General features: G+C 53.1%; 2 protein-coding genes across 2 annotated transcripts; both read left to right on the top strand.

Moving 5' to 3' along the window:
* Window positions 1-7,467: 7,467 nt before the first annotated feature.
* On the top strand, window positions 7,468-8,607 carry LOC138367400 (uncharacterized). The gene has a single exon (XM_069329042.1). It carries the CDS (start codon window positions 7,468-7,470, stop codon window positions 8,605-8,607), a length of 1,140 nt encoding a protein of 379 aa, XP_069185143.1.
* Window positions 8,608-8,852: 245 nt separating this feature from the next.
* LOC138367399 (uncharacterized) lies at window positions 8,853-10,016 on the top strand. The gene has a single exon (XM_069329041.1). The coding sequence runs from the start codon at window positions 8,853-8,855 to the stop codon at window positions 10,014-10,016; it is 1,164 nt and encodes a 387-aa protein (XP_069185142.1).
* The last annotated feature ends 846 nt before the right edge of the window (window positions 10,017-10,862 follow it).

Raw genomic sequence — 10,862 nt, 5'->3', positions numbered from 1 at the left:
GGCCGCCGCCTTGCAATCAACCCTTTCCCTAAGTCGCTCATCTAACATATAGTCACGAGGGCGGGTGAGGGGTGTGTGAGGCTGATGTAAGCCGCTCACACACTCAGCTGCACACCGTCAGTCTTCTTTCCTGTCTCGGCTCCACCAAGAGTCATGACTTCATTCTTGTGTAGTCCTTACTGGAGCTGAGGGCGGTCCTCAGGGTAGGCCTAATGTAATCCATTGGAGACCTCGGGGTAGGCCTAATTTAATCCATTGGAGACCTCGGGGTAGGCCTAACGTAATCCATTGGAGACCTCCGGGCAGGCCTAATGTAATCCATTGGAGACCTCGGGGTAGGCCTAATGTAATCCATTGAAGGATTGATTCTGTAAATTTATTATGCACCTCATACCCATCCTGAGGACAGTAGGGGAATGTTACAGAATCACATAATGGCTCAGGAACTGAACCCCCCATAGTTCATTTAGCATGCAAGTAATATATAGGAAGATAAGGGTGTGGCGCGACAGAGAGAGAGAGAGAGAGAGAGAGAGAGAGAGAGAGAGAGAGAGAGAGAGAGAGAGAGAGAGAGAGAGAGAGAGAGAGAGAGGGAGGGAGAGCGAGAGAGAGCGAGAGAGAGCGAGAGAGAGAGAGAGAGAGAGAGAGAGAGAGCGAGCGAGAGAGAGCGAGAGAGAGCGAGAGAGAGCGAGAGCGAGAGAGAGCGAGAGAGAGCGAGAGAGAGCGAGAGCGAGAGAGAGCGAGAAAGAGCGAGAGCGAGAGCGAGAGAGAGCGAGAGCGAGAGCGAGAGCGAGCGAGAGAGAGAGAGCGCGCGAGCGAGAGAGCGAGAGAGCGAGCGAGAGAGAGAGAGCGCGAGAGCGAGAGAGAGAGAGAATAATAAAAAAATTGCATGTTGTAGAACATCAACTTTAACAAGGTACTCCACCTGACCCCTTGGAGCATAGGCCTATAGTGACCTCCCCCCCCCCCTTCACATAAACAAGAGAGACGACGACGAGGCGTGACAGTGAGCCTCAGTCGTCACACACACACCTGTCAACACCGTCCACCTGGAGCAGGTGACGACACTTCCTCTTGACACCAAAAAGATGTCATAGTTGCTAACTTGAGCCAAGACTGGCAGTACTGGGCGAAGCATGAGAGACAGGTCCCCCAGAGTGTTGAGACACGAGGACACATGGACCATCCTCCACCACACACACATATACCTCACACATGCCTTCATTAACAGCGGTGACACAAGATTAAAGAAACTCAACAATAACGAAGACTCAAACTCTCGCCCAGATAAAACAAAGACTCAAGAACTTCATATCGCCCGTCTTTCTTGTCCTCTTTATTCTCCGGCCAGTAAGAAAACCTGTCCCTCGCTCCTGCTGCTTTGATGACGGAAGGGCAGAGGTTTCTATCTGTGTCTGTCTGTTCTAGTGTGTACAGATAGTGTACAAGCACATGAGTGGGACACCGCTTGGCTCTCCGCTGCCTCACTGGGAATACAAATAAACTCAACAATTACGTCAAATTTAGCAGTAATTAGGAAAGAAGTTGTGTAGGAATGGAGCGGGTTGGGGGCCGAGGATTGGCCCCGTGTTCCCTATCCCTTCACTGTCCGCCCCACCTCACACCTCTAACTCTTAACTACTAAACTACTAGATGGGGTATCCGGGTCCTTCTGTCCCTCCCCATCCCTCCACCCCTTCCATTACCCAGTCCATTCCCCCCCTCCCCCCTTCCCACCACTACCTCGACCCCCACATCACAGGAGTCGCTGGGATTCGGAACAGGAGCAGATCCTTCTTAAGGATCTGCTCCTTTTCTTAATGGGGGTCGACCCAAACCATCCTATGACACGCCCATACAATCACAAATACCCATGCAAAGTTGTGTGTGGTTAGGCTCCAGCGCCCAACAGCCTGGTGGACCAGAGGACGAACCAGGAGGCCTGGTCGGAGACGGGGCCGCGGGGCTGTTGATCCCCGGAATCTACACAATGTATAGCCACAAGGAAGAGTCTGGCACCCAACCTTAGATATTTTGTGTATAGCTACAGTGTGGTGGATCAGGACTGGAGACAGTTGTGAGTGTTGTAGTAAATAGCTACAATACCACCCGTGATTAGACGTTTCTAACAGCAGCAGCGGAAGCAGGAGGAGGATATACACACACTGATATTAATTGATATTTGGTGTATTACATCCTATAATATATACCCCCCCCCCAACACATAAATACTTAATATACTATGTAGCCTTATCAAGATAATAATGATAATTTTATTTATATTATTAGTAGTAGTAGTGGTGGTGACGGAATAATTAGTATTCTTAGTAGAGTAGTTATTGTTATTATTCGATGAGAGATGTTCCACACCCACCAGTACAGGTGTGTCCCACACCCACCAGTACTGGTGTGTCCCTCACCCACCAGTACTGGTGTGTCCCTCACCCACCAGTACTGGTGTGTCCCTCACCCACCAGTACTGGTGTGTCCCTCACCCACCAGTCCTGGTGTGTCCCTCACCCACCAGTACTGGTGTGTCCCACACCCACCAGTACTGGTGTGTCCCTCACCCACCAGTACTGGTGTGTCCCTCACCCACCAGTACTGGTGTGTCCCTCACCCACCAGTCCTGGTGTGTCCCTCACCCACCAGTACTGGTGTGTCCCTCACCCACCAGTACTGGTGTGTCCCTCACCCACCAGTACTGGTGTGTCCCTCACCCACCAGTACTGGTGTGTCCCTCACCCACCAGTCCTGGTGTGTCCCACACCCACCAGTACTGGTGTGTCCCACACCCACCAGTACTGGTGTGTCCCACACCCACCAGTACTGGTGTGTCCCACACCCACCAGTACTGGTGTGTCCCACACCCACCAGTACTGGTGTGTCCCACACCCACCAGTACTGGTGTGTCCCACACCCACCAGTACTGGTGTGTCCCACACCCACCAGTACTGGTGTGTCCCACACCCACCAGTACTGGTGTGTCCCACACCCACCAGTACTGGAGTGTCCCTCACCCACCAGTACTGGAGTGTCCCTCACCCACCACTACTGGTGTGTCCCTCACCCACCAGTACTGGTGTGTCCCTCACCCACCAGTACTGGTGTGTCCCTCACCCACCAGTACTGGTGTGTCCCTCACCCACCAGTACTGGTGTGTCCCTCACCCACCAGTACTGGTGTGTCCCACACCCACCAGTACTGGTGTGTCCCTCACCCACCAGTACTGGTGTGTCCCTCACCCACCAGTACTGGTGTGTCCCACACCCACCAGTACTGGTGTGTCCCACACCCACCAGTACTGGTGTGTCCCTCACCCACCAGTACTGGTGTGTCCCTCACCCACCAGTACTGGTGTGTCCCACACCCACCAGTACTGGTGTGTCCCACACCCACCAGTACTGGTGTGTCCCTCACCCACCAGTACTGGTGTGTCCCTCACCCACCAGTACTGGTGTGTCCCTCACCCACCAGTACTGGTGTGTCCCACACCCACCAGTACTGGTGTGTCCCACACCCACCAGTACTGGTGTGTCCCTCACCCACCAGTACTGGTGTGTCCCTCACCCACCAGTACTGGTGTGTCCCTCACCCACCAGTACTGGTGTGTCCCTCACCCACCAGTACTGGTGTGTCCCTCACCCACCAGTACTGGTGTGTCCCTCACCCACCAGTACTGGTGTGTCCCTCACCCACCAGTACTGGTGTGTCCCTCACCCACCAGTACTGGTGTGTCCCTCACCCACCAGTACTGGTGTGTCCCTCACCCACCAGTACTGGTGTGTCCCTCACCCACCAGTACTGGTGTGTCCCTCACCCACCAGTACTGGTGTGTCCCTCACCCACCAGTACTGGTGTGTCCCTCACCCACCAGTACTGGTGTGTCCCTCACCCACCAGTACTGGTGTGTCCCTCACCCACCAGTACTGGTGTGTCCCTCACCCACCAGTACTGGTGTGTCCCTCACCCACCAGTACTGGTGTGTCCCTCACCCACCAGTACTGGTGTGTCCCTCACCCACCAGTACTGGTGTGTCCCTCACCCACCAGTACTGGTGTGTCCCTCACCCACCAGTACTGGTGTGTCCCTCACCCACCAGTACTGGTGTGTCCCTCACCCACCAGTACTGGTGTGTCCCTCACCCACCAGTACTGGTGTGTCCCTCACCCACCAGTACTGGTGTGTCCCTCACCCACCAGTACTGGTGTGTCCCTCACCCACCAGTACTGGTGTGTCCCTCACCCACCAGTACTGGTGTGTCCCTCACCCACCAGTACTGGTGTGTCCCACACCCACCAGTACTGGTGTGTCCCACACCCACCAGTACTGGTGTGTCCCACACCCACCAGTACTGGTGTGTCCCTCACCCACCAGTACTGGTGTGTCCCTCACCCACCAGTACTGGTGTGTCCCTCACCCACCAGCCATAAGTCCGTCACAGGTCGTGTGTGACCACCGTCGTAACCAGTGGACAGGAATATTTTACTGCGTTATTAATGTGGGTGAGTCAACATATACCTCTGACGGTGACGGCGGGACGGACCTGTCTCTGACAGAGGAATGGGCGGAGGGATGGGAGGGAGGGTTTGCATGGAAGGGAGAGAGTGAGGGGAGGTAGAGTGAGGAGAGGGAGAGAATGAGGAAGCGAGAGCTCACCCTACCCTGGAGAGAAGTAAGAGAGGGGACATGATCACAACATACAATAATCTGATCTGTATCTTTTTCTTTCACTGCGTGTTGCATTGTCACATGTTTACCCCCCCCCCCTCTCCCCCCTCGCCACTTTTGAAGATATCAGTTTTGAGGAACAGATACTAGTTATCCAGACCATGTTACAAGAATCATTTCAGAGGCACGAGGGGGGGGTATTGCTTCATACAACTGGCGGCAGGTAAGGCGGGGACCAGGAGCACGCACTCGCTCCTGTAGGCACAAATAGGTGGGAACACACACACACACACACGCCCACAAATACACACGCACGTACACACGCCCACAAATACATACACACGCACACACGTACACAAATACATACACACGCACACACGTACACACATCCACTTCACACACAAAAAACACACAAAAGTTGGCAAACAAAAATGTTGTGAAGGGCCTGGTAAACTTGAGAGAATCATCCGTCATCACCTGAAGAAATATCACAGACTCTTCCTCAACTTTGTAAAAAAAACTATATGTTCGACTGAATCAAAAGGTAACAAGAATAATTTTCACTAACCTAAATTGTCTGAGTGAGTTAGTGTGAGAGAGTGTGAGAGAGTGAGAGCGAGAGAGAGTGAGAGACAGAGAGACAGAGACAGAGAGACAGAGAGAGAGAGAGAGAGACAGAGAGAGAGAGAGAGAGACAGAGAGAGAGAGAGAGAGACAGAGAGAGAGAGAGAGAGACAGAGAGAGAGAGAGAGACAGAGAGAGAGAGAGAGAGAGACAGAGAGAGAGAGAGAGAGAGACAGAGAGAGAGAGAGAGAGACAGAGAGAGAGAGAGAGAGAGAGAGAGACAGAGAGAGAGAGAGAGAGACAGAGAGAGAGAGAGAGAGAGAGAGAGACAGAGAGAGAGAGAGAGACAGAGAGAGAGAGAGACAGAGAGAGAGAGAGAGACAGAGAGAGAGAGAGAGAGAGAGAGACAGAGAGAGAGAGAGACAGAGAGAGAGAGAGAGAGAGACAGAGAGAGAGAGAGACAGAGAGAGAGAGAGACAGAGAGAGAGAGAGACAGAGAGAGAGACAGAGAGAGAGAGAGAGAGAGAGACAGAGAGAGAGAGACAGAGAGAGAGAGAGACAGAGAGAGAGAGACAGAGAGAGAGAGACAGAGAGAGAGACAGAGAGAGAGAGAGACAGAGAGAGAGAGAGAGAGAGAGAGAGAGAGAGAGAGAGAGAGAGAGAGAGAGAGAGAGAGAGAGAGAGAGAGAGAGAGAGAGAGAGAGAGAGAGAGAGAGACAGAGAGAGAGAGACAGAGAGAGAGAGAGACAGAGAGAGAGAGAGACAGAGAGAGAGAGAGAGAGAGAGACAGAGAGAGAGAGAGACAGAGAGAGAGAGACAGAGAGAGAGAGAGAGACAGAGAGAGAGAGAGAGAGACAGAGAGAGAGAGAGAGAGAGGGAGGGAGAGAGGTGAGTGAACACTCATTGTTCAGACGCTGTGTTGGAAACACTCTAGATGGCAGCACCCTTGAGACCTGTGCTATGAGTGCCGGTTATACTTCATGGTCCAGCCAGGCTGGGCCGAGGCAGGCTGGGTCGAGGCAGGCTGTGTCCAGGCAGGCTGGGTCCAGGCAGGCTGGGTCCAGGCAGGCTGGGTCCAGGCAGGCTGGCCTGCCTGGACCCAGGGTAAATTGGGAGACAGGGGAAGGTTGCTGTGGCTCAGCAACGCACATGCGTTGCTGAGCCACAGGAACGCATGGCCCGGTACAGCTAGTCTGGAAATAATATTCTTCCAAAAACACACAGATCTGGACGTCAATAATGGAATAAGCATTGTACACACCTGAATGGCAGGCTGCATACTGTTTCAACTGCCGGGTGGACAGACGAAACAGCCTAACAATGGAACATAACCGTCAACTCACAATAATTATGGGTGAGCTCAACCAGCGGGTCATAGAGAGGGAGTTTGTTCAACACTTTTGGGGTTTTCAATCTTGACAATTTTGAAACAAGTTTCTGACCTCATGTTTCAGGTTCTTCACATTGATCCTGTCGTAACTTATCTATCTGCGTAGATATTTCTCTCCAGACCCCTAGGATAGGCTTACCACCAGGATAGGCTGACCACCAGGATAGGCTGACCATCAGGATAGGCTGACCATCAGGATAGGCTGACCAGGATAGGCTGACCATCAGGATAGGCTGACCATCAGGATAGGTTCATTATCAGGATAGGCTCACCACCAGGATAGGCTGACCACCGGGTCAGGTGGTATTACAGGGGAAAATTAAGATTAAGGACCTGCCCAGCAACGCTATGCCTGCTAGTGGCTGTTCACCAATGTAACAACTCTTCTATATATAAATAAAAGTATTCTATTCATCGACAATAACTGAGCAAGCCTATTGCAACTGATCAGTACCTGGTTATGTTGCCTGGTGGCGGCTGCAGCTTGCAACAAGAAGTCATAGACGACCTTGGCATGCAATGAAAGGTTCAACATTGGACAATATTCTCTTGGGTATAAGACATTCGAAGAAATTTGTGTTTCAAAGTGTTGAAATGCAAAATGTTGAAACAAATAAAAAGTATCAAATATAAGGCATAAAAATGGCATAATTCAAAGCGAAACACAGTCAAGTATACCGCATACACAAATTGTATCAAAACACATCAACTGACATTCTGCCAGAAGTGAGCATTGTGAAAGCTTTCAGTAACCACGTGAGAGGCTTTAGTGGCCCAGAAGGCTCTCTTAACACCAAGGACAGCTCCAGCCCGGCGCTAAAAACGTAATCCTGACTCCACTCATGACGGACCGGTCACCACCTCTCACTCCACTCATGAGGGACCGGTCACCACCTCACACTCCACTCATGAGGGACCCGTCACTACCTCACACTCCACTCATGACGGACCCGTCACTACCTCACACTCCACTCATGAGGGACCGGTCACCACCTCACACTCCACTCATGAGGGACCGGTCACCACCTCACACTCCACTCATGACGGACCGGTCACCACCTCACACTCCACTCATGAGGGACCGGCCACCACCTCACACTCCACTCATGAGGGACCGGCCACCACCTCACACTCCACTCATGAGGGACCCGTCACCACCTCACACTCCACTCATGAGGGACCCGTCACCACCTCACACTCCACTCATGAGGGACCCGTCACCACCTCACACTCCACTCATGAGGGACCCGTCACCACCTCACACTCCACTCATGAGGGACCCGTCACTACCTCTCACACCACTCATGAGGGACCGGTCACTACCTCACACTCCACTCATGAGGGACCCGTCACCACCTCACACTCCACTCATGAGGGACCGGTCACCACCTCACACTTCACTCATGAGGGACCCGTCACCACCTCACTCTCCACTCATGAGGGACCGGTCACCACCTCACTCTCCACTCATGAGGGACCCGTCACCACCTCACACTCCACTCATGACGGACCGGTCACCACCTCACACTCCACTCATGAGGGACCCGTCACCACCTCACACTCCACTCATGAGGGACCCGTCACCACCTCACACTCCACTCATGAGGGACCCGTCACCACCTCACACTCCACTCATGAGGGACCCGTCACCACCTCACACTCCACTCATGAGGGACCCGTCACCACCTCACACTCCACTCATGAGGGACCCGTCACCACCTCACACTCCACTCATGAGGGACCCGTCACCACCTCACACTCCACTCATGAGGGACCCGTCACCACCTCACACTCCACTCATGAGGGACCCGTCACCACCTCACACTCCACTCATGAGGGACCCGTCACCACCTCACACTCCACTCATGAGGGACCCGTCACCACCTCACACTCCACTCATGAGGGACCGGTCACCACCTCACACTCCACTCATGAGGGACCCGTCACCACCTCACACTCCACTCATCTTGAGGTTATCTTGAGATGATTTAGGGGCTTTTTAGTGTCCCCGCGGCCCGGTCCTCGACCAGGCCTCCACCCCCAGGAAGCAGCCCGTGACAGCTGACTAACACCCAGGTACCTATTTTACTGCTAGGTAACAGGGGCATAGGGTGAAAGAAACTCTGCCCATTGTTTCTCGCCGGCGCCCGGGATCGAACCCGGGACCACAGGATCACAAGTCCAGTGTGCTGTCCGCTCGGCCGGCCGGCTCCCCCACACTCCACTCATGAGGGACCCGTCACCACCTCACTCTCCACTCATGAGGGACCGGTCACCACCTCACACTCCACTCATGAGGGACCCGTCACCACCTCACTCTCCACTCATGACGGACCCGTCACCACCTCACTCTTCACTCATGAGGGACCGGTCACCACCTCACACTCCACTCATGACGGACCGGTCACCACCTCACACTCCACTCATGAGGGACCCGTCACCACCTCACTCTCCACTCATGAGGGACCGGTCACCACCTCACTCTCCACTCATGAGGGACCGGTCACCACCTCACTCTCCACTCATGACGGACCCGTCACCACCTCACACTCCACTCATGACGGACCCGTCACCACCTCACACTCCACTCATGACGGACCGGTCACCACCTCACACTCCACTCATGAGGGACCGGTCACCACCTCACACTCCACTCATGAGGGACCCGTCACCACCTCACTCTCCACTCATGAGGGACCGGTCACCACCTCACACTCCACTCATGAGGGACCCGTCACCACCTCACTCTCCACTCATGACGGACCCGTCACCACCTCACTCTCCACTCATGAGGGACCCGTCACCACCTCACACTCCACTCATGACGGACCCGTCACCACCTCACACTCCACTCATGACGGACCCGTCACCACCTCACACTCCACTCATGATGGACCCGTCACCACCTCACACTCCACTCATGAGGGACCGGTCACCACCTCACACTCCACTCATGAGGGACCGGTCACCACCTCACACTCCACTCATGAGGGACCCGTCACCACCTCACACTCCACTCATGAGGGACCCGTCACCACCTCACACTCCACTCATGAGGGACCCGTCACCACCTCACACTCCACTCATGACGGACCCGTCACCACCTCACACTCCACTCATGACGGACCCGTCACCACCTCACACTCCACTCATGAGGGACCGGCCACCACCTCACACTCCACTCATCACCGACAAATTCCTCATTAATACGACGGCTGTTCCCATGTTTCTCTCCCAATATTTACAGTTAAAGTTGTGTACTGAGTTATCTTCAATCACTTCGACACACACATTCCAGTTAATAACTTTCACAGAAGTTATTTCTAGCACCTCTGCGAGTCATCTTTGTCTCTATAGTTCCCATATATGCCCCTCGTTCTGCTGTTTCTAGCCTCCAACAATCAGTTCTCTGTCTACTGTGTCAATATCTCTTAAAATCTTACATGTAGCAATCATGTCTTCCCTCTTCCTCCTCCTCTCATGTGTCCTGAGTGTGTTCCCAGTCTTGCCTCGTGTGTGTGTGTGTGTGTGTATGTGTATGTGTGTGTGTGTGTGTGTGTGTGTGTGTGTGTGTGTGTGTGTGTGTGTGTGTGTGTGTGTGTGTGTGTGTGTACTCACCTAGTTGTGCTTGCGGGGGTTGAGCTCTGGCTCTTTGGTCCCGCCTCTCAACTGTCAATCAACAGGTGTACAGGTTCCTGAGCCTATTGGGCTCTATCATATCTACACTTGAAACTGTGTATGGAGTCAGCCTCCACCACATCACTTCCTAATGCATTCCATTTGTCAACCACTCTGACACTAAAAAAGTTCTTTCTAATATCTCTGTGGCTCATTTGGGCACTCGGTTTCCACCTGTGTCCCCTAGTGCGTGTGCCCCTTGTGTTAAACAGCCTGTCTTTATCAACCCTGTCAATTCCCTTGAGGATCTTGAATGTGGTGATCATGTCCCCCTAACTCTTCTGTCTTCCAACGAAGTGAGGTTTAATTCCCGTAGTCTTTCCTCGTAGCTCATACCTCTCACCTCGGGTACTAGTCTGGTGGCAAACCTTTGAACCTTTTCCATTTTAGTCTTATGCTTGACTAGATATGGACTCCATGCTGGTGCCGCATACTCCAGGATTGGTCTGACATATGTGGTATATAATGTTCTGAAAGATTCCTTGCACAAGTTTCTAAAGGCCGTTCTTATGTTAGCCAACCTGGCATATGCTGCTGCTGTTATCCTCTTGATATGAGC

This window comes from Procambarus clarkii, chromosome 22 (assembly GCF_040958095.1).
Source record: "Procambarus clarkii isolate CNS0578487 chromosome 22, FALCON_Pclarkii_2.0, whole genome shotgun sequence".
Taxonomy (NCBI): domain Eukaryota; kingdom Metazoa; phylum Arthropoda; class Malacostraca; order Decapoda; family Cambaridae; genus Procambarus; species Procambarus clarkii.
The sequence above is the reverse complement of the archived record's forward strand: the minus strand, read 5'-3'. Positions and strand labels throughout refer to the sequence as shown.